Raw genomic sequence first — 23,081 nt, 5'->3', positions numbered from 1 at the left:
GTAAATCATCTTAATTCAGATCAGTGAAGTATGACAGCAGAGACATGATAGCCAGCACTTAATGGTCATAATGCTTTGCTGAACTAAAAAGTCCACGTGAAGAACAATAACATGTAGGCCAGGCCACAACTGCATGTCTTGGAAAGAAAGAGGAGTTGCAGTAACAGGCTGACAGGAGCTCCCAGGTCAGTGTTGTTGCCATGGAATTGTGTCTGCTTCAGGTGTAGATGTGAAAACATGGCAAGTTTTTATGTCTGTGAGATCCACACTGTGCTGCTTCATCCATGACTCAGTATCCATTTATCTCCCATTTGAAAAGCCTGTTATGAATATGAAGGTTCAGAAGAAACTTCAATGCAATGTGAAGATTTTTAATGTAGCAGGGAAAGGCATCAAAATACTCAGTGGCTGTAGCACAAACTATATAGAGACTGTTATAGATATTGGAGAGCAAAGGTGATAAAAAAATACCAAAGGGAAATAGCTTTTTTGGCACTGAAAGCCTGAAGGACTTTGAGGATGCTTAACTCAAACCCACATCACTGGTCTCACAAATGGGTAAGTTCAAAAAAATCCATATCCTCTGTTGGAGGAGCAAGACTATTTTTCTATTAGTTTCATGTCATCTTAGATATTCTGGTCTGTTAATAGATACAAATAGGATGTAATGGAAAACCAGAAGGAAGTCTCCATCCTGATTTTTTGCACTGGAGTTGTTTTGTTATCCTTACCTTCATGATTTTGCATAAACATGCAATACATATGAAGAACACAGTATTTAAAGAACAGGCCTGATTCTGACCTGTAATCAGGGCTATTAATTTCATAAGTTGCCAGGAATCAAATAATTGCCCTAATATATGATATTAAAGTGCAATCCTACTGCATGTCACAGTGTGTCTGACTCCTGTGAGCACTCCCCCCTCCTTGCTGTGTCCTCCCTGCACATCTCACTGAAGGCAGGCCACGTGCCAGTAGAGGCTACAGGAATTCTGGTGAGGCACATTTGCTGCCTGCACTGCATGGTGATGGTGGCAGTGATGGTTTTCCTCCTCCAGATCTGGGAGCCAGCTGGATAGAGAAACTGAAAGGAAATAAAAGGAGGATAGCAAAATAAATGGCTGAAAAGTCTGGCCCATGCCCTGGGGGATGCATGGTTGGGAGGCCAGAGTCCACATAGGTTGGGAGAGTCAATTTATGGCTCTTTATCAAAGACTGTGACAAAGGAACATCTCCATGTTTAAGGTTTTAATAGTAGTTTGTGTGGGAGAAATGGAGTCAAGTAACTCTTGCAGGATTATCAGCCACAAGGGAATAGGTGCTGTCACAAGCCCCAAGTTTGTAATGGGCTTCCTCCCTGAGTTTGGATAATCTGTAGAACCTCTGTGGGTCTCCATCACCTGAAAATTCAGAAATCAAGCTTGTCCTCCTTACAGGGAGCACTGAGGTCAGCATGGTGTTAGAGTCTTATCAGGCTGGAAGGGATGCCCTGGTTCTCTTAATCTGCTAGTCTGAAATCTCTATTATTATCTCATGAGCTTGTGGAAAACATTGTTGAGCTGTAACTTTTAGAAACAAATGCTCTCTTTGTAGTTGGTCCTCTCCAGATATTCCTGTGTAAAAGTTCTTGGTCTCCTGATAACCTGCAGTATTTATTTCCTAGGCTTTCCAGAAGTGCTCTTTTATGGATGTAAACTCAAACAGTCATGCTGAACAGTCCAGAAATGATACACATGTTAAAGACATAAGGCCTGGGACTTTAATGCATCACAAGGAAAAGAAGGTAACAAGTGGCAATTGTAGACATGCCACCCAGTCTTGGCATAACCTTCTTTCCTTCAGAACTAATCTTATATCCTGCGTCCTGTTCTCTTTAACCCCACCCACCACTGCCCACTGGTTTCCTTCCTGTTATCTCCTATGGCTCACAAACACCCATATGGAATTCTGAATTAAACTATATCATATGTCTCATTAGCAGTTGTACAGTGGTTGCATGAAGTTTTATGATCCTGTGAAATCAAAACAGGATCCATCAGTTTGTGTCAGAGATGCTCGTGCTGCTCAGAGCATCCTTCCCCTGCTGCTCTGGTGATGGATGGTGAAGCATCTCTCCTAAGCTTGAGGGGAGTAATGGTTCCTCTCTGTCTCTAGAGCCAATTCATGCTTTGTTTCATTTTTTGGTTCCAGAAATAGTTGTTAGATATTCAGAAATCCCATTCAATTTATTGGATGACAGGATCAAAGTGAATGGGAGGAATTTGCTGTTATGCTCAAAGTTAATGCCCAAAATTCAGTCATGGGACTGAGAAGAAGTGCCCTGTGTCTGGGGCTGTAGGCAGCTCAAGGTTAAATTTCACAGCTGTGCATGGGCTGGAGCTGCCAATTGAGTTGGTTTGAGTTAACAGGCAGCCAATGTGCAGGGCAAGAAGAGAACAAGTATTTCTGCCTTTTCAGGCCTCTTTTTTATGTTTAATAGTAACGAGTTGCATCACTGCTGGGGTTAGGGGTTTGTGCAGGCAGGACTACCTGTCAGCCAAATGGCAGTTTGCAATGAAGGTGGGTATGGTGGGGAAGGAAACACAGCTCTTCAGCATTTCAACCCTCTCATGCATTCTGTGTGTGTATGCAAATGCTGCCAGGTCTGCATTTCAGGACTTGTGCTGGAGCTGCCCAAACTGCAGTTCTGGTCTAAAGCTGCAAACATCTGGCTGGGTGAGGGTACAGGTTCATGGGTATGAGGAAAAAAGGAAAAATGTTCTGTGTGTATGACAGTGTTACAGAAGAAAAAAAGTGTAAGTTCATCCTCATTACTGCTGTTGTCAGAATGAGAAGATCATATTGTTACATGAAATCCTGGGTCATCACTCAGGATGCTGCACATCCTGTAGCACAAACATTTCTTTGAAAAGTGCTGCCAAGTAATTGCCATAAACTAATATTTATTTGAATAACGCAGACTCCAGGAAATTAAGATTAATGAGATCTGTTTTTGTAATCTGACGTGACAGAGTGTTTATTGGCTTTAAATATGGAACATTATGGTCACGATAAAATCATTGAGGAAATGAGTTTTGTTGTGGTTTTATTTTTTTTTAGTAGAAAAGCAGAAATTCCTAAAATGAGATACATTGTACAAGGACACCATGAGGTGTTTCACTGGTGCTTGGAACTAGAAGTGGAACTTGCTAAAAAAAGATATACAGTCCATGTCCAGAGGCAGCAAGTGCCATTGAGTGACTTTGCCTAATTCTGGGGGGTCTGACATGTCATGGGACTGGGAGGCACTGAACAAGTCCTGATGGGATGACAAGCCCTGGTTTGGTTCCCAGAGTGCCTCTCAGCATGGCTCCAGGCAGGGATTGCTGCTGTCCTGTCTGTATGAGAGTTCCTGTGGGAATATGAGGGATGTCAGGGTATCCCTGCAGCAGCTGCTCAGCCTTGCTGCTCAACGAGCCTTTGTGGAGGTAACTGTGACTGTCTGTGAGTGACTATCTTGATTCTGTGTTTTGATTGTGAGTAAAGCTTTTCTGTGTAAAATCCTCCAATAGCACATAAGAAAACCTCACACAAGATGTGGAAACTGTAGCTGGTGTCCCTCTGTGTGCCTGGGGCATGCCCAGCCAGGCTGGGGATCTCTGCGCCGTCACTCATCCATCTCCGTTGGGACAGCAATGCTCCTGACTGTTCTGCAGGCCTTGATGCTCACATGAGTATAATCTGTCCTTCTGCTGTGTTAGGAGTCAGCTCCCAGTCTAAAGCAGGCAATGTCAGCATTATTGCTTTTGGTTCACTGCCTTCGGGCACTCAAGGCCAAATTACTTTCCTTCTTGGTGAGCTGTCTTTTGACTGTAGATTTCTCTTATCCATGGTCCTGGTGTCTCCTCAGGTCAGTCCTTCACCCTGATCATTGGTGTTTCTCCTCAGTTGTCACTAGCACTTAATCCAAACCCCAGAGAAAAACCTGGTGTTATGAAACAGCATTTCCAGGGGTCCTCACTTGCAAATAAAGAAAAAAGTCCCCCTGAAGTGTCATTGCTGAGAATAAACATACTTCTTTTAAGCCAGTGGATGACATCTCTGTGTGGTGTTTGGCATTTCTGCTATAAGTGAATGTAGCTCAGTGTTTCATTCTGCACTTCCACAGGCACCACAGGGTGCCACTGTAATTCTGATGGAATTCTAAGCTGCAGCAAGATTTTAGAAATGCTCAGACTGTAATGATACTAATTGTGATGGAGCAGCACTGCTCAGGTGTGACCTTCTGCTCATTAGAAGCAGCAAAATGTAACTTGAAAATCAGCTTTTACTGGTATAAAACTTCCTTTCAAGGCAAGCCAGACTCACTGTAAGCCCTTCCACATCAGCCTCCCTTTGATGTGTCCCAGCAGAATGTGACCAGATACTGTGAGACTTTCAGCTTCAATCTTATAAAAACACATGGGGGTGCAGGGGAGGGGTTTAGCAGGAGGGTGAACAGGTCATGGAGCATTGTGTTGGAAATAAGGTAATTAATGTGCTTATGCATATTCTGGAGGCCTTGTTAAAACAAGGTAACATCCCATCCTCACCTAATGCATAGCACAAAACAGTAACATCATGCACTGTTCTGCCAGAATTGGGAATTTTGCCCTGAAGAAAGACAGGAATCAGATGACAGCTTGAGACATGTCTCTGCAGCAGTAAATGGAGTGGTGAGTTCACGAGGTCTGCGCTTCCCCTGAGATTAATCTTGGGGGAAGAAAAAAAGTCCTGTAAAGATAAAAGCCCTGAATAACTAAGTAATCCAACTTTCCCCCTTAGGTGTATGGGGCTACAACAGGATCTCCCACAGATAGTGACCATCCTAAAGAGAAGAGGGAAGGGAGAGCTGAAGAAGAATTGGGTTCTGATTCATCCAGTACAGCTGACAGTAAAATTGGCTTTTCAATGAATGACAGTCCTACATTTAGCAAGGGTTTGTTTGTAGACAGTACAGACTATTCTAACAAAAACCTTCAGAATATGAGCACAAACCTGTCTGTTGTCAGTTTGCCAGAGGAGGACAAACGAAGAGGGGCTCAAGATATCTTAGGATCCCATTTTCCAGCCACTGAGACTGGAAAACAAAAGCCAAACTACAGACTGTCAAGAGACGCTCCCCAGGGCGTGCAGCAGGGTGAAGCCTTGCAGAGCACGGGCAAGCACATCCCCATGGGCAGCGCTGCCCCCGGGCTGAGGCACTCGCAGGAGCCTGCGGCGCCTCAGCCCTCCCTGCAGGAGCAGGAACTGCGTGCAGGCAGCTACAGCCAGGTTGTGCTGAGACCCAAAGTGTCCAGAACAAACAGCAGTGAAGAGACAGACTCTCCAGCCAGCTCTCCGAGTGAAGAGAGCCCGCCCACAGAAAACATTGCCTTCATGATCACTAAAACAGCGGTGCAGGTGCTCTCGAGCGGGGAGGTTCACGACATCGTCAGCCGGAAAGGGGGAGATGTGCAGACTGTCAACATCGACGCGAGGAAGGACGTGGCATCAGAGAAGGGCACCCCTGAGAGCACAGACAGCGAAGGGCCCGTGGTGTGTCTGGACAAAAAGCCTGTCATCATCATTTTCGATGAACCGATGGATATTCGGTCAGCGTACAAACGGCTTTCTACAATTTTTGAGGAATGCGATGAGGAATTGGAAAAAATGATGACAGATGAAAAGATAGAGGAAGAAGAGGAGGACGAAGAAAATGAAGCACATGAAGTCCCTGAGAGGCAGAAGGAAGAGTCACCAGTATCTAATGACAGAAAAGCAGCCACAGAGGATTCTGCAGCCCATGGTCCACAGGGGCAGTACCTATTTAACCTTCAGTCTGACTCTGCAGAAAGCACAGCTCCTGCAGAGGAGGAATGCACAAAGACAAATTTCAACAAATACCGTCAGATCTATGGGCTGAACACAGAAGCAAACTCAGACTCTGTTGATCACCTGGGAAGCAGGCAGGATTCTAAGAAAAAATTTAAGTTTAAATTCCCTAAAAAGCAGCTGGCCGCTCTGACACAGGCGATACGGACAGGAACCAAGACTGGGAAGAAGACCTTGCAGGTTGTGGTCTATGAAGAAGAGGAGGAAGATGGGACCCTGAAGCAGCACAAGGAAGCAAAGAGATTTGAAATCACTAGGTCTCAGTCTGAGGAGAGTGATAAAAGTCCTTCTGGGAAGCAAGAGGGACCCTCCGGAGCTGCAGTGTCCCTGTCTAGGACTGATGAAATTCGACAGAGCACATACAGAACACTAGACAGCCTTGAGCAGACTATAAAGCAGCTGGAGAACACCATCAGTGAAATGAGTCCAAAACCTATCCCTGAAAACACATACACCTCTGAGGGAAGCACTGTCCCCTTCTCTGCCCAGATAGAGACCCCATCCCGAGAGCGTGTAGTGCTGGATGAGAGCCTTGCTGGTGTAGAGCCCCCTGCATCACTCCCAGCCACTTCACGTAAGGTACCTTAGTCCGAGAAATCAAACCTCCAGCTGCTTTCTAAAATCTGCAATAATCACCATTAAACAAGAGGGTCTTGTGATTTGTTTGCTTCCTTTCAGGTGGCTTGTTTGGGCTCCCCACAAGGTGTCTAACAGCTAATAGACAGTGGTTTTTGGGGGATTTTTTAAATCTGTGCTGCTGATTGGTGATGGGCAAATGCAGGGGAGCTGGGTTGAATAATCCGCTGTGTGAAATGACAAGTGTCACTGACATGAAATCCAGGCTGATCAGTAGCTGAGCAGTTTTCTCCATTTGATTCTGGAAATTAACACCTGCGGTGTGAAGCTCCTGAACTTTCCCTGCATGTAGCACTGTGGCTTTTTTCGGCGCATGGTGTGCAGTGCTCCCTTCAAGCACTCTGGCACTGACCACTCCTTCTTGTCTCCCCTCCCTGCCCCTCCACTCGTTTCCACAGGGCTCCAGCGCTGCCTCCCAGACAAGCCGGATGCCAGTCCCCATGGCTTCAAAAACTAGGCAAGGGAGCATGGAGAAACCAGCCAAACAGCACAAGCTGCAGGATCCACGCCAATACAGACAGGTAGTTTTACCCTAAACCCGCTGTTCGGATGGACATTTCTTGTTGTTTGTTTATTTAAAAACTCCAGTAACTGACTGAGATTATACCAAATATCGGATGCCTGAGGTCTAACTGGACATCCTGGATCCTGGGGGCATGACAGTACTGATCTTTTCACCATGCTTGTGCATGCATGTCTGCAATAAAACACCTGCTGCTTTTTTTGTTTGGTTGGGGTTTGGGTTGTTTGTTTGTTGGGTTTGGCTTTTTTTTTTTTTTTTTTTTTTAACTGTATTATTCAGCTGTAATTTTAAGATGTCAACTCCCTGTTTACTTTCCGTCTGGTTAACGTGGTGGTTCTGTAGGATGGGAGTGCTCCTGTTCAGCTGCTTGCAGGAAGCCTGGACTAACCCGTCGGTGTAGGTGGCGTGGGTGGCGTTAGCCGGGATGCTGCTCCTGCTAACCCAGCACGGCCGGCAGCGCTGCTCTGGCACACGTAGGTTGCGCCTTTCACCGAGCCCTCGTGGCTCGCTCTCTATGCACTCTCCCTTGGCCACTTGGGGTTTTCTACCAGGTCCAGGCCGTGGCTGCAGGACTTAGCTCAGGCCTCGAACTGTTAGCTCTGATTCTCTGTAGGGCTGTTTCCCCAGGTCCTGTTGGTTTATCGTGTTACTGGCTTTCTGACAAACTGTCTCCTGACATCTTTATTTGCAGGCTAATGGAAGTGCTAAGAAAGCTGGTGGGGACTATAAAGCTACTTCTCCTACCCTACCTGCTTCTAAGATCCCAGCCTTTTCTCCCACTTCTGGGAAAAGCAGCTCAGCACCTGCTTCTAGCGGTGACAGCTCTAACCCTCTTAATCCACCTACTAAAACCTCCATTCCTTCCTCCTCCCTTCTCGCTCCTCAGACAGGTCGCATCACTTACTCTACCTCCCTCATCCCCTCTGTCTCTAACGGTTCCTCCAAGTTTCAGAGCCCCACTTACCCAGGGAAAGGTCACCACCTCTCCTTCTCGCTGCAGACTCAGAACGGCCGACCACTCCCTCCTTCCTCCTCTACCTCCCCCCCCTCCTCTATCTCCCCTCCCTCCCTGAGCCAAGGTATGAAGAGCATCAGGACAATCCACACCCCTAGTTTCAACAGCTACAAGGCACAGAACGGGAATGCCGGCAAGCCCGCCCCATCCACGGTCAAGGAGCCAGCCTAAGGCTAAGCACAGCACACCTGCCAGGTCACCAAGGCTTTTTGTTCACTTTCAAAGAAACCGCAGCCAATATTTAACCAGGGAATGTAACCATTTTGTTGTATTGCTGGAGGCTTAATACTAATCACGTGCTAAATACTGAATTACTACACTAGATTAGAGTGAAGCTTTTTGGAAAACGGTTGCTGTTGTAATGATAAAAGAGCATTTTCTTTCTATAGGCAGCATCTCTTACAAAAAGTGTGAAGGTGTGTGAGTGAACTTGACTGCGTGTGCACAGCAGTGTACTGAGCATGGGGAATTGTATGGTTAAAAATTTACTAAGTTGTTTTGTATAAAGCTATTTTTCATTATGGGGTCTAGAAGTGAACAGAGATATACTAAAGTGTGATTATATTCAACTGTAAAACTGAAACTAAAATATTTTTCTTTTATTTTGGTGTTATTTAGCTTTGTTACAGATTTCTATTTTTGTCAACAAATGTCATGGTTCCTTTCGAGATCTTTTTGCCAAAACATTTTGATACTATTGTAATGTACATTTGAAAGTAGTATGCTGGACAGTAAACCTCTGCACAAGAAACAGAACAAGACTGGTCTTATGTGTGTATGAGGCAACTCAACTTATTGCACTGCCATTCAGATTATATTTAAGAATTTGCCAGACAAGGAAAAAAATAAATTGTTTTACACATATAGATAGTTGCTGATTACTTTTTTTCTTAGCTAAATCCACCCTTTTTCCTTCAGTTTTATTTTACTGAGACCTGGTAGCCCATTAACGCATTGTGGATTTTAAAATGTACACTTCAGTACTGTTCTGTATACTGGCACTTTTGTACATATCTATAAATATCTATAAATAAATAAATACTGTATGTGGCTGGGCACATAAAGTAGTTTTACCACACCAAAGTTAATTTTTATGCATGCTTAAAAATATATATGGGGAAGGGTTGAAAAAGATGGATATCAGTTAAATAGGAGAAGAGCAAGAAACTTGCATAGCTAATGGTTTTGTAAATAAATTTATTTGCATAACACCATAATGTAATATACAGAACTATGATAAGCAAAGATCTTTACAAAAATAAAGGGCTGCATGCTTATATATTTGTATTTTGTCACTAGTAACTTTTCGGATGGTCTCAATTGGCTGATCAGCTGTTTGCCTGAGGGTGGTAAGCCATTAAGAGAAAACTTTATTTTCCCCAGATTAAGGCCATATATAGTTACTCATTTCAAAATGGGGTCTTTCAAACTGCCAATAAAAGCTTCTTGCTTGAACTCCAAGTTAGAAAAGCAGCAAGCAAAGAAAAACCTTTGAGAGACTGAATGAGCTATCATCCCTTCCACTTCGAGCTATTCCTTGTTTCATTTCCCCTTGGGAAAGGGGGAATTTCCCAGAAGCATCATTCCAGGGCAGTGCCCTTGGATCCCATCACATGCAGCTGGAGAATAAGCATTGAGCCATCCCTCAGGAACATTCCCCAGGGACACAGCCCAGTCTCCAGTCTGCCCCCGTGGCTCAGGTGGTGCCATCCCCTCCCTGGCACAGGAGCTTTGGCACCAGGCTGAGCTGGGCCAAGGCAAAGTGTGGGGCACAGTCAGAGCATCCACAGGGATCCTCTGGAGCAGAACCTTCCCCTGCAGCCAGGATGAACTGCAGGGAGTGGAGGCTCCGGTGCCTGCTCTGTTCTGCCCTCACACATGGAGTATGGCATTCCCTGCTCCAAAGGGAACCTGCCTGATCCTGTGCTGTATCTTGTTACCAGCTCCCCGTGCAACAGAGAGCACACACAGAGCACCAGCAGGCTGGGTACCCTCCTCCCAACCTCAGCCTAAATGATGGATGGAGCAGGATTTGTTCCTAAGCTGTTTGTTTGTCTGACACCTCCCAGGGATTGGACACTTACTGAAAAAGTGACTTACTAATAATTGATGGTCTGTAACAGCACTTGAGGCGTCCCCCATGAGCTGTGGCACAGGCAAGCAGGGTCTCCCATGGCTCTGGCACTGCTCCCACAGCTGCTGCAGCACATTCTCTGCATCTGGCTGAATTCAGACAGGGACAATGGTTGTACCATTAACCAACGCCCCTGCAGACACTGGTGTGCACAGGCAGTAAAGCAGTGCTGTGCTCAGTGCCTGTGGTGGTCACTGTGAAATTGCCAACAGGCAGCAAACACTACACCCACCTGAGGCCTCAGCTGCATTTCACCTGCACTTCTGGTGCCCCTCTCAGTGCTGGGGTGCAGCTCCCCCCAGGAAACAACAGCCTCAGCCAGCTCATAACCCACTGCACAGGCAGCACCCCAGGACTGCCACCAGTCAGGAACTGTTTATTCCCACTCCATCCAGCAATGAAGTTATCAGGCCTTTACAAACACATGCAGGGAAGAGCTGTACACAGGTTGTCACCCAGCAAAACCATCAAGTCTGTAAATAAATTTCTTGGACACAGAAGAAATCAGAACTGGACACTAGTGAAAAAGACAGATTTCTCACTGCAAACCTGCAAAACTGTTGTGAAGATCAGTTTTGGTGAAGGTGGCTGCCACTGAAGTTTGGATCAAGCCATGGCACAGGTACCACTGCAACAGCAGCTCTGCCCAGCCCCACTGCTCTGAAATCCAGCAGTGAGGCAGCTCACTGAAGGAGCTGGAAGGTGAGCAGGACCTTCCTGCTGCCTGCTGTAGTCAGAGCCAGCCAGGATGTCACAGCAGAGTGAGCACCATCCCTATGTCAGCCAGTTCTTCCTACAGGGAAAGCAAAACCTGCAGCACAACCAAAGTGAGCCAGCAGAGAGCCCTGTGCTGGGCAGGACACAGAGCTGGGAAGGCAGAGCCAGAGGGTGCATGCAGCAGGAAAAGGGAGGGATGTGCAGGACATCTGAAGTGAACAGGGCCAAAGTCCATCTGATTCCCTCTGAAAGGCAGCCCTTCCTGCAGGCTTAAAAACTCATGGATTCAATAGCAGATGGTTAAAGGCAGGTTATTTTACAGTCTCCTTGACTGGGAGCACAGGTACATGCACCACTTCAGGGTGCACTTCAGCCCAGCTTTAAACCATTCCCCTCCAGGCCACTAATCAGCCCATGCCCCTTTCCAAAGGCTAGCACAATTAATTGGTTAATTACTATCTGAACGTGAAAGGTATTATGACCTGGCTTTGGGAACAAAACCACAGCTTTTTGTAGCAAATGAGGCCACATTTCAAACTTGTCCTGCCTGAACAAAGTGGAGAGGCTCTCAGAGGCTCCACAGGAACCCAAGGCCCTTCACGTGCAGCTCAGCAAAGAATTCCTTCAGCTCTGCAGCAGCACAAAGGAAGTTATGAAACTGTCTGAACTGTGGCCATGTCTTAATTCCACAGCACCAGTGCTGTGAGCAATAGCAATGGGGACCATAACAAATCCTTTAAAGCCTTAAAAAGCAGCCACACAGCACCTTCCATCCACCACACTGCAGAACAGGCACTTCAGACTAAACCACTCATCACCACTGAAGCAAGAATTGGTGTTAGGGACCATTTAAAAAATCCGTACACTACCATTCTAATCAACAGGTTTTTATTATTTCTCCATCAGATCTCAGATCCTATCCCTAACAATTTGCAGCTTCACAGCTCCAGTCCTCAGACCCAAAGTACTTTCCAAGCCTGTCTGAATCCTTCTAATCAAATACAAAAACCAAGATTGGACATAAAAAGCAATGTGTAGAAATTCTGTTTAAACATAAAAAACCATCCCTTTTGCTCCATGACCAAACACTGGCACAGCCTGCCCAGGGAAGTTGTGGAGCTTTCAACTATACTAAAATATTAAGTCCCAGGCATAGTCCCAGCCCAGAGCAATCTGCCCTGGCTGCACAAGGGCTCAGTGATCTCTGCCCACCTCACCTGCTCTGCAACCCTGTGGAGTTGCCCATCCCACTGAATCCAGCTTCCCGAGGGAACAGCATCCACCTCAGCACAGTCTCTTGTATGCATGCACTTCCCTTCTTGAGTCAATCAGACTGTCACCCTTCTTTTCCACAGGAGGGGGAAAAAGAGCAAGGGAAAAAAAATCCACAACACACTACAAAACAACTACAGATAAGGGTCTGAGGTAGCTGCTGTTGAGATTGGGGCATAGCAATGACTCCTAAAAATGTCTGTTTTCTCAGCTCCCACACTGGCTGAAATTTAAGGTGACCCAAATCTTGGCAGTCTTCAAGAAGCAGAAAAAACATCAGCATTTTTCCAGCCTCACATATGCAGTCACTCACTACTTTCTTCAGGAGGAGCTCAGTTACCTCCTCTCCCTGATGCCCCTGGGAGATGCTCCCTGCATCTCTCCCCTCAAGTCATGGGTTTCCCCTGCATGTTCTGCATTACCAGTGCAGCAGCAGAAAATACCATGGAGGCTGATGAGCTTAAAGAAATTTGTACCTGCAGCACTGTCAGCAAATACAAGTGATGCTTTGCACGTTTTTCTAAGTTCCTAATTTTTCAGAAGATCTTGTGTTTTTCTTCATTTAATACAATTACAGTTCTATGTTTTCAAAGACAAAAGTTAACAGCCATGTGTCTGGGTTCAGGAGTAAAATTACCAGTTATCTATAAACACAACAAAATAGAAATTAACCCATCAAAGCGGAGGATGGTGCAGACCCCCAGGCTCCCCTGTGCACCTCCCTAAGTACACTCCTTTACTGAGACTCTCTAGCTTCCTGTGGATGCTCAGCACACACTGATGAGCTTCTGAGACTAATGAGGGGACAAAACACAGCTCCAGTAGAAGGCAATGGATGAGGAACAGCATTTAGAGGTGTCACTGTATTCTGAAAGCCCAGTAAAACGTTCAAGTGCACTTCATTGTCATGACTGAAACAAAAGCCATCCTCAGTTACTCTGCCCTTCACAAAACACACTGTTCCTCCTGACACTGCACACAGGAGCACTGCTAATGCACCCACCTCCCTCTGCTCCAGGGAAAAGACATTTTACTCTGCATGGAGACCACAAGAACATGGCTCATTTTTATGGGACCTGGTATTGGATGCACCCAATTATGTGGTGAGAACTTTCACAGAGGTCAGCTGTTACATCTGGGACTTTTCTTCAGAGCCAGTTTTTATAATGATTTCTCAGAAGGATCAAAACCACAGCAGATCAAAGCAGAGGACTGTTACAGTCACTCAGGAAAGAAACGAGGTCTGCCTAAAAGCACATCAGCCAACACATCCCAGCACCACAATTCCTTCTCCTGCACTAACTGGGCACACTGGTAAGAGATTTAATCCTCTGCCAAGCAAGAAGAGGGCAAGACACACGGACACATGAAGTGATGAACAGCTGCTTTAAGTCAGTGTGCGAGAACATACAACTAAAAAATGTAATGGATAGAGTTCATACACAGATGAGGTTTTAGGGTAAAAACACTTTTTTTTTTTTTAGTTAAAATTATAAAAGTCCAAGACCCAAACTGCAGTATTGTTCACACTGGCAGATATTAATGTTCATTCTGACTTTATAAAACCTGCACATTAAACATAAACCCATTTGCTATGTACCTTAGAATCAAATTATGTATCAAGATGAAAATATTTAACCAACTGAATTTCTTTCACCTGCTGACCTGCACAGTGTGGCCCCACAAACAAAAGATTGAGAGGTGTCCTTCACCCAAGAGCAGTTGCTAACTGCAACTTATAAACACGACATTTCAGAACTGTTCATCAGAAAGAACTCAAATCACCCAAAGAGTCACCAAAACAATTTTATTTCCAGTGTTTAAGTGGGTATGCACACAGGCATGATACAGGTTTGGATTCATTAGGTCTTCATGCAGAATTATATTCTCGATAAAAGAAACCAGTTCCATCCAGTATCCACTATCTACACGCCTATGTTACAACATTTATATCAAATCTGGTATCTGAAGAAAAGATACACATGTAATATGTACAGTTAAGTTACTTATTTTACAGAAAGATTAGAAATTCAAGTCACATAAAACTCAAAATCTGTATTAAAATTGGAAATATAAAACTCCAATATTTACTGGAATGCCTAAGGAATGGAAGCTCTGTAGCCACCTGTGTTAACATTTGTAAAATGTAATGAAACTCATTAACAGTAAAATGCATTCATTTGTTTGTAATAAGTTTCTCTAATTTAGCAATATGGCACCCTAACAAACCAAATGAATTTATAATGAGGCACTTGTTAGTGACTAAACCAAAAGAACAATTTTCCTGCATACTAATGCCGGCCAACTCTCAGTCAGAAAACCATGTATACACTACACAGCATGTTGCATCAGATGCTTTGTTCAACATTTGTATGCAGCCATCAAATATACTTCTTCTTAAAATATATATATATATACTTTAACTTTAGTGTTCTTCTGGCTGTGGTAATGCACTGTGAAGACGTTCCACAGAGCACATTGATGAAACCAGCCCAAATGAAGGCTGCATAACAACAACAGTACAGGAAAAAAAAAATTATATATGTACACACACACACACACGCACACACACACACACACAGAGAGTTACTGGGAAGTGTAACAGTAAGTTAATGAATTGCTGCAGTGGACATATCTCCCCATTTCAAAGATACTGGTAAAATCGAGATCTAACCACTTGGGTCCCAGACAGTTTATGAGGATGGGCATCAACTGCTGGGCTGAAGTTGTTTTTGTTCATGTTCTGGTAATTTTCACCATTTACCTGGTCTGGTGGCTGAAATGGTCCCGAAGGTGGTGTTCTATTAATTAAAGTCAAGCTGCTGGAAGAGCTGCCTTCATCTGCCTGCATCTCTGCAGATGAGGGCAGTTCTGCCTTTGATACCTCTGCTAGGTTAGTGTTCTCAAGTCTGGGCTTTCCAGTTTCACCCGTATTAAGGTCAGTTGTGCTAGTGCGTAAACGTTCTCGTGCAAGCCAGTCCGAGATTGACAGGTCCTGGGCTGGACATTTTGGCTTCAACCGAGTCACAGCTGAAAGCTCAGATTCTCTCTCTCTACTTTGACTTGGTTCTTGAGCTTTCCAAGCATTCAGGACACTTATTTCAGCAAAATCCCTCTGCCCTCCAAGTGTGTGCCTTCGCCTGATATTCTTTCTCTTTGCAGTCTCTGCAGAGTTAGCTTTCTGATTCCCAACTCCAAACATGTCATCAGCAGATGATTTGAGTCGCAGCTTTAACCTGTCTGTAATCTTGAGTCTCCAGGTAGGTTCTTGTCTGTCAGCCTCGCTTTTGGCAGACGTAGCTAAACTGCTCGTAGATCTTCCTTTTTTCATGATGTCAAACATTTTGGTCACAGTGGGCAAGTCCTTCTCACTCTTTGCATCCCCTGACCCCTCACTGTCTGTTTTGTGCCGTGCAGACTTTCTCCTGGAGAGTGTATCACATTCGATAAGTTTGTGTGAGCTGAAAAGTCTGCGACTCTCTAACTTTGGCGTGGAACTTCCCTCAGTACAACTTACTTCGCTTTCTTCAGAGTTCCTCCGACTGGTCTTGGCCACTTCTGGAGCTTTCCCTTTGGACAGCCTGTCAGCAGCAGCGCTGGTAGCAAAGACAGGGAAGTCACTTTCACTGTCTGTCTCCATCGGGCGCCCTTCGCTGATCAATTCGCTTCTTTCATCATCAGCTTCTTCTCCCTTGCTTTCTGTCACTGACTGCACCTCAGGGCTCAGCATACTGGCATCTAAACCAGTCAGATACATAGTAGATGAAGTAGTTGAGTAATCTGAGGTGATGGAGCTGACATCAGCTGCTAAAAACTCATTGTGTTTAATTTCAGGGCTGGCTACTTTTTTGCATGAGTATCTGTGCTGGGAAGCCTGGGAGGAAGTGCTTAGCATAGTGCCAGAATCAGACACTGTCTCCTCAACCTGGGAAGAAGATTGTGAAATAGGCATTTTTGGGTTATTCTTCTGCATGGTTTGAGGACAGTTGGTATTTGATGATTTTGTACATTTTTCATGGTAAGGCAGTGAAGGTTCCTCTGTCAGGATATTTTCTTTCTTTAATGACTTCTTTTCATCCTTTACAACATTCACATCTTTTTTGCTGCTGTTCTCTTTTTCCTTCAGGACAAACATCCTTTGTTTTCTCCCTATCTCTCTCTCTCTTTCATATTCCCCTTTAGCTGTGTTCTCTTTTGCTGTGTCAGCACGAGATTGTTCTGCAAGCTCCTTCTTGAAAAACACATTATCCAACTCATCCTCTGAGCTACTTGGTTGTGGTTTCTCTTTAGTTTTTTTCCGCTTGCGACTAGCTGCTGCAAAAATGGAGGACACAAGCAGTTCCTTGCTATACTGATCCTTTCCAGAACCCCAAGAACCCTGTTAAAAAAAGGGAGAGGACGCAATTAATTCTTTCAAAAAGAAACATTCAATATTGAAACAGTTAAAAAACACATCTTGAGGTTCACAGTAGAAAGTGCACCTTCATTCAAGAAACATTTACATGCTCCTTCTGTACTTGAAATGATGTTGCCCAAAAAGTCAATTCCCTTCCTGAGCATTCCACTTTTTATCTTAGTTCATTCAACTTAACAAAGACTAATTTGCATATACTACTATTTAGTTTTTGATTGACTAATGAAGCAGGTCCCATTACAGTAAGAAAACCTTTTCAAGACTGGTTTGCAATTGCTTCACAGATCCTTCACAATCCCTCCTTTCAAGGTCTTACCTATTCAAAAATGCTAATTGCTCCATTTTTCAGTTTATCTTTCATCTTTCAGACTGAGTTTGTACGTTATCAATTAATTACTGCCAATAAAATTCCATTTTATGAATTAAAACCTATTTTCACTACTCTACCACCTGGCCCATTCCAAGCTGTGCACCTTTCCTACCTAGTGCCTCACCGCTACAGGCAGTGAGTGTGGTGTCCTGGAAATTGGGCTATTATGAGAAACAGCTGAGCCACCAAACATCCTCACAGAGCAGCTGTGTTGGCATCTCCACAATGAACCAGCAGGATGCTCTGAGTGCTATTCCCAGCTCCAAGGGGGCACACCTGGAATGCAGGCCAGCACAGAGCTGTGCCATGAGCACAGTGAGGTCAGCCTCTGCTACAGACACCCAGTGTTACACCTGCTGAACAACAGCCCAGCAGACAAAGATTTCTCCACATGTCAGATGAGGGCTTTGTCATTGAACTTAGGACTGAACAAAATCCCATTTTCCAGTCTTGTTCCCCTGCTTCATGAGGTGTTCCTCCCAAGCACAGCAATACTGCTGAGGGAGGTTCTGCAGAGCAGCCTTTATCCACAGCTTTTGCCTTCTTCTAAGAGGAGGAGCTATTACCTCTTGAAGAACAGGCTGAATTCTAAGTATATTCTTCTCAGTGAAATAAATATAAATACTCTCAGTGAGTTAGTACTATGCCAACAACAAGGAACATACTATATACACATTTACCTCTACTAAATGAGATGCAAAAAGGAGGTAAGTGCCCACAGCTGTGAGAGCTTGGAACAAAGCTGTTGCTGTGTGCAGCTGACTGCTTTGGTAGATGCAGCTAACTGCACACAAGTACTTTTCCAATACTACACTTCAAAAATAGGTTATGAGAAAACAGTTCTACCTCTTACTCAAGAAATTCTACACAAGTTCTATAGTACACCTGCATAGCAGTGATTTAATAAAGAAAGCATCTAACAGATTTCAGAAGCTTTTAACTATACGATATAAAAAAATAATTTACCTTAGATTTTGCTGAGTCACTAGTAGCTGAATCTGTTGAAAAATGAAAAAAAAAATTCTGCTCAGTTCTGTGCAACTTTTTAGTTGTTGCTACAGACAATGCTGGACTTATGAAAAAGACAAGCACATAACAAGATGTGAAGCAAATTAAAACCAGAACAGAGTGAATAGTCAGAGCTCACAAAGATGCAAGCTGCACCACAGAAAGCCACCGCCATGAAAGGATGCTGTGAATTGTAGGCAGAACCAGCTCAATGATAGGAATGGCAAAGGAGCCCTGTTCTTCAAAATAAAAAACAGAAATACTAGTGTTTATTCAATGCTTTAAGTATACAGCCCCTGCAAAACCGCAGCTGAGAGACCTTTTCAGGATGGCACTGTGCACTCTCCTGAGATTCAGGATACACAAAGCAAAATTGGGTGTCTTTGTACAGATGGCTCCCTAGGTACAAATCATGGCTCTTGTAGTCATACTCTTTTTGTGAGATTTTAAAGAAATTAAGTCATATTTTCTGTGTAAATCCCCAATTATACATCTCTCTCCACCTCTTATTCCATACAGGTAAAATTTTATTTTTAAGTTGTCTAGATGTCAGCAGCTACCAGTTTTGTACTTTCCCACAACAAGCGCTTTTATGAAATGAAAAATGGACACCATAGTTTCACTGTCTCGCAAAACCCAAGATTATACAATTATAAAGGGGGTAGGAAGGGGCTAGCACAATGACTAAAAAACATGAACTTGGGACTTTCTCCCTGGGAAGAAAGAGCTGAGCCCCCTGCCACACCCCTTTTTGACACATGGCTAATGCTTTATGACTAGAAAGACTGGTAGACCATACCATGCTATTTCTCCTCAAGGTCTGCTTCAGAGATAACAAGAAACAGCAGAAAAACTTTTAAAAAGTAGCATTGATCTGTTTAAAATACTCTTAAAAGAAAATTTACAGCACAGATCAACTTGGGATTTTTTCCATTTACAAGAAACGGGGGTTTCTGCAGACAAGGCAGCCACAGTGTGGGCAACAATCCTCCTTCTTCCTACAGTTCCAGCTGTCCATCAGTGACATCACAGAATCCACTAATGACATCACCGTGTGATAGACTCCTCCCACTTCGCCTGTTACAACATCAGTACAAAGTGACTGTTTCAGTAAGTGCTGAACAACCCTTTGAGAACTGAAACAAAAGCTAGAGACGAAGGGGTAACATTCCTGGGATACAACATGCTGGGTTAGTGCAATAGTAGAGTGAAGGGAGGAGGGGAAAAAGTCACCAAAAAGAGCCTGTTATGCTTATCCTTAGCCACAAAAGAGGATGGCATTTATAAACAGAAGGAAACCAGCTTTAGTATAAACATACTGCAACATACTTAAAGTGTCCATCACTTGACAAGAAAACATAACTCAATTTTTGCATTCCTAATGTTGGGAAGGAGCAATATTAGAGCACCACTGAAGATGAGTCTTTCTGCCATCACAACAAATCATTTTATAACAGCATATCTGCTTGACCCCACGATGATGATTGCATGGATTACTGTGAATAAATAAAATACTATGTGCAAACCTCATCTTTTAATGATTAAATTCCTGTTAGACAAAGAAGTCTTCCAAATTATATCATGCATGATTATCAACAATTCAAGTCTGTAAGAAGTGTTAAATGATCTTTTGAAAAAGAGGAAAACATTTTATTAGTAAAAGAAAACAAGAAGAGAGAGTTACACTGAGTTAACAGAGTAGGTTATTCTAGCCTATGGATTAACACTGTCCAGGCAAGAGTTACCTGATACGTCTCCAGGAGACACTCCCGTTCTTCCAATGTTGGTGAGTAAATGATCTATGTTTGGCACTGGCTGAGATTCTACAGTGTTTTCCTCCTGAACTGCTGTCTACAGTTAATAAACAAAGATCTCTTCATCATCGTTTCACACACAGTTCATTACGATTCAACAGCATTTAGAAAATTGCATTATTCACCTGAAGAACACGAGGAAAGCGTGTCCTATTTTCCTTTATGCTTTTAAAACAAATGCATGGCTTGCTTTTTAAAAAAAAAATAGAATTCATTACTACAAGGACTGGAAAGCTAAAAGGTGCTTCTGAAGAGCAAACCATACAGTGACATAGTAAAAAATCTACAGGCGTTCTAGAGGCAGCAGAAGCAGATTCTAAGCTAAGGCAGTTAAAACACAAGTATTTATGCCATAATACTTACAAGAGGTTCTTCAGCATCATCTTCTGTGAAAAACCAGTCATGCTAAAAGTTAAAATAAAAAAAGTGAAGACCCCACAGGAAATACAAAACCCAAATGTGGTACAATCAAACATAGATTTTACTAAACGTGAGAGTTTGATGGATAAATACCAGACCCAAACTGGCCCAATGAGTAAAAAGCTGGTTGATCTGTGTACAACCTTTTTTTTAGAATAATGAAATGCATCCACTTACTTTTTGGATGAGTGTTTCTACAATTTTATATTGGTCTGGCATGTGCGTAACCATGTGTGTCATGTTATCATCAGATGTCCTCACAAGTGTTGGACCAAACACTATTGCCAGGTTTCTTGGTTCCATCTAAGAAATGAAATATTTCCACATCAAACATTTATAATGAGAAAATACAGTAATATGGCTAAGCACATTAATATAACACTATTAATATATATGAAAACCATTTAAAATAAGGAGATGAAAGAGGTTTTTTAAAAATACATTACTGACTCAGGTAGGATGTTACATTACACCAAAACTCTCCTATATGCAGCTGCAATAAATATACCCAACATTTTTGCAATTCAGAATTCCAGCCTTCCTTAACCTATAGCAAGCAAATGGCTCCACAAACCCAGAAAACTCAAGAACCCAGACATATTCTTTACATTTTCAGGGGAATCTTTTCTTCTTTCCTTAAAGAAACACTGATGCTTGGAAACACAAATGTTTTCAAAATTTTTTGTTTTGCAAAAAGACAGTGATAGTTCCCTGTTTCTTTTTCCTGAAAACATAAACATGACACATACACAAAATTAAGCTGGCAATCACTTACTGTATTATATCTACTGACAAAGACCTCATTCAATTTGCACCAACTTCAGAGGAGGGGGCAGAACAAACATCACAGGCCCAAGATATCTATTTGTGAGAACACCTCCACATTATGTGATCAGGTCATTACTTTTAAAGTGAATTAAGTATAGGTCTAATGTTACATCTCTGACAAGAAATTTCAAGAAGCAGCAGAACTTACCTTCTATTTTTGCTTACTTCTTTAACTTCAAGTTTACTGTTCAAGCATAGAACAGACCAAGTAATATACAGGAGGCAAAGACTGTGTTTACCAGAAGTTGCAAACATGACACAAACCCCTAATGCTCTCTTGAATTGTCTTTTGATAAGTCACACAACTGTAACAACACCTCATGCATCTAACATTATATATTCAACAATATTAACAGTATTTAACAACATTTATGCAACTCAGCAAAACTATAAAATGATAAAAAAGCTTCCTTTAGGCACTGCATTTAAAAATGACATTTACTATAATTTCCTTATAATATTGCCTGTAATTTCACTATAACTTATAATTGTTAATTTTTTTTTTATGAACACACAAATACTTTTCTTTCATATTTAACTGGAAGGTGTTATTTGCAGAACCTACCATATTCACCTCAACTATCTTTTAAACTATTTAAGAAGATTTAAATGATTTGGCCACAGGCTCTTCTATACACTACCAATTATATCAAAATTTTTTCCTGCACACTGGTAGCCAAGCCACCCTGTCACCTGCCCTGAGGTAACCATCCACAAGCACACCCATATTATGGACAGCTTTGCACTCAGGTACCCCCTCCCTGAAGGCTGACAAAGGGGACACTACTATTAGCATTTACTGAAGGATTATAGCATGCACAGAAGCACTAACACAAACTACTTCTTTCCCACCCTATGGAAATTACAAAAATTTATACTTAGTGGTGGAAAAAGACCTGGTAGTGATGAACAGCCACCACTTACAGTATGAATTTTCTTTCTTAAAACCAGCCAAACAGCACCTATAAGGCAATCAAATACTCAAGTAACTATAGCAAGTCCTAGTCTTAAACATCTCTCAAGCATCCAGAAGCCAGGCTTCAAAGAAAGCTGATGTGACAACCTCTGTCAGCAGGTTTATTTACCTGTGCCCTGCCCAGGCACAGTCTTACTGGTGTTTAGACTGGATTACAGGAAATTTACAGACTTGGGGTAAGTTTAGGATGCAAGGAGTTATTCCCAAAAGACTGACTACCAGCTTAAAAAAACTTAATTCATAATAAACATGTGCATATTTTGCAGGAGTACTTATCCTAACACAAGAACATTCTCCACATAGCAACACTCCCTAATTTCATCTACAATAATAAATTATTACCTTAATTAGAAATGATCCTGAACACAAATAGTATCTAACAAAACAAACTAAAATACTTCATATGTTTCTTTCTAATACCTTGTTCTTTTCTGAGTTTTCTGCTACTGTCTTCAGATGTGCAGAAAGAAACTTCAGAGTCTCATAATGGTGTTCAGGTAAATCATGAATCTGAAACAAACAACCAGTATTGAGAACATTGAACATTTAATATTACTTTTGTAGTGTACCTTCAATATAACTGATTTTAGTTTACCAGTCTCTTCAGTGTTTTCAGACGCTCAACAGGATCTTCTTTTCTATTAGCATCTATAAAATCTGCATATTTGTCTGTTAAAAAAGCAGAAATTATATATGAGTTTTTATATCTATATATGTATGCACATAAACTCCCACTTGCCAGCCCCACTCCCCCCTAAACACTAGTAACACATAAATAAATAAAAGAATGACCTCTGGAAATAATTAGCTCGTTATATTTAAGTGTATGTTTTGTATGACAGTGGGGGAAAAAACCTACAGCTTTCACTGGATACTGCAACAGTGGAACTGAAAGTTTTACTCTTTTACTTGCATATTCATAATCCTTTCACACCTGAGAAATTTTATTTTACACCTCTCATTCTTACGATGATCACCACGACTGCCTTTTTTTTTAGGAAAGACAACATTTATTGCAGAGTGGGGATGATTTCCCTGGATTTTCTCTCAAATCATCTGAAT

The 23,081-nt window shown here is 42.7% G+C and overlaps 2 protein-coding genes across 19 annotated transcripts in view; one reads left to right on the top strand and one right to left on the bottom strand.

Moving 5' to 3' along the window:
• The window catches only part of KIAA1217, a 175,610-nt gene extending 166,082 nt beyond the window's left edge, over window positions 1-9,528 (top strand). For 3 of the 12 annotated variants that reach the window (XM_079300593.1, XM_079300592.1, XM_079300585.1), the window contains 5 exons: window positions 1,664-1,783; window positions 4,617-4,694; window positions 4,804-6,471; window positions 6,927-7,049; window positions 7,743-9,525. In XM_079300593.1, the coding sequence (XP_079156719.1) occupies window positions 1,664-1,783; window positions 4,617-4,694; window positions 4,804-6,471; window positions 6,927-7,049; window positions 7,743-8,237 (2,484 nt within the window). In that variant the 3' untranslated portion in view covers window positions 8,238-9,525. Of the gene's footprint in view, window positions 1-1,663; window positions 1,784-4,616; window positions 4,695-4,803; window positions 6,472-6,926; window positions 7,257-7,742 lie in introns of those variants that run through there. The other 9 variants (XR_013773604.1, XM_079300583.1, XM_079300588.1 and 6 more) reach the window with 9 other exon arrangements.
• Window positions 9,529-13,982: 4,454 nt separating this feature from the next.
• ARHGAP21 (Rho GTPase activating protein 21) overlaps window positions 13,983-23,081 on the bottom strand; it is a 111,512-nt gene continuing 102,413 nt past the window's right edge. For all 7 annotated transcript variants that reach the window (XM_079300577.1, XM_079300578.1, XM_079300576.1 and 4 more), the window contains 7 exons: window positions 22,615-22,688; window positions 22,440-22,529; window positions 20,393-20,518; window positions 20,159-20,200; window positions 19,727-19,832; window positions 17,940-17,971; window positions 13,983-16,567 (listed from right to left, as the gene is read on the bottom strand). In XM_079300577.1, the coding sequence (XP_079156703.1) occupies window positions 14,834-16,567; window positions 17,940-17,971; window positions 19,727-19,832; window positions 20,159-20,200; window positions 20,393-20,518; window positions 22,440-22,529; window positions 22,615-22,688 (2,204 nt within the window). In that variant the 3' untranslated portion in view covers window positions 13,983-14,833. The remainder of the gene's footprint in view (window positions 16,568-17,939; window positions 17,972-19,726; window positions 19,833-20,158; window positions 20,201-20,392; window positions 20,519-22,439; window positions 22,530-22,614; window positions 22,689-23,081) is intronic.

The sequence above is a fragment of the Erithacus rubecula genome (assembly GCF_903797595.1).
Source record: "Erithacus rubecula genome assembly, chromosome: 3".
Taxonomy (NCBI): Eukaryota; Metazoa; Chordata; class Aves; order Passeriformes; family Muscicapidae; genus Erithacus; species Erithacus rubecula.
This window is presented reverse-complemented; position numbering and strand designations above follow the sequence as displayed.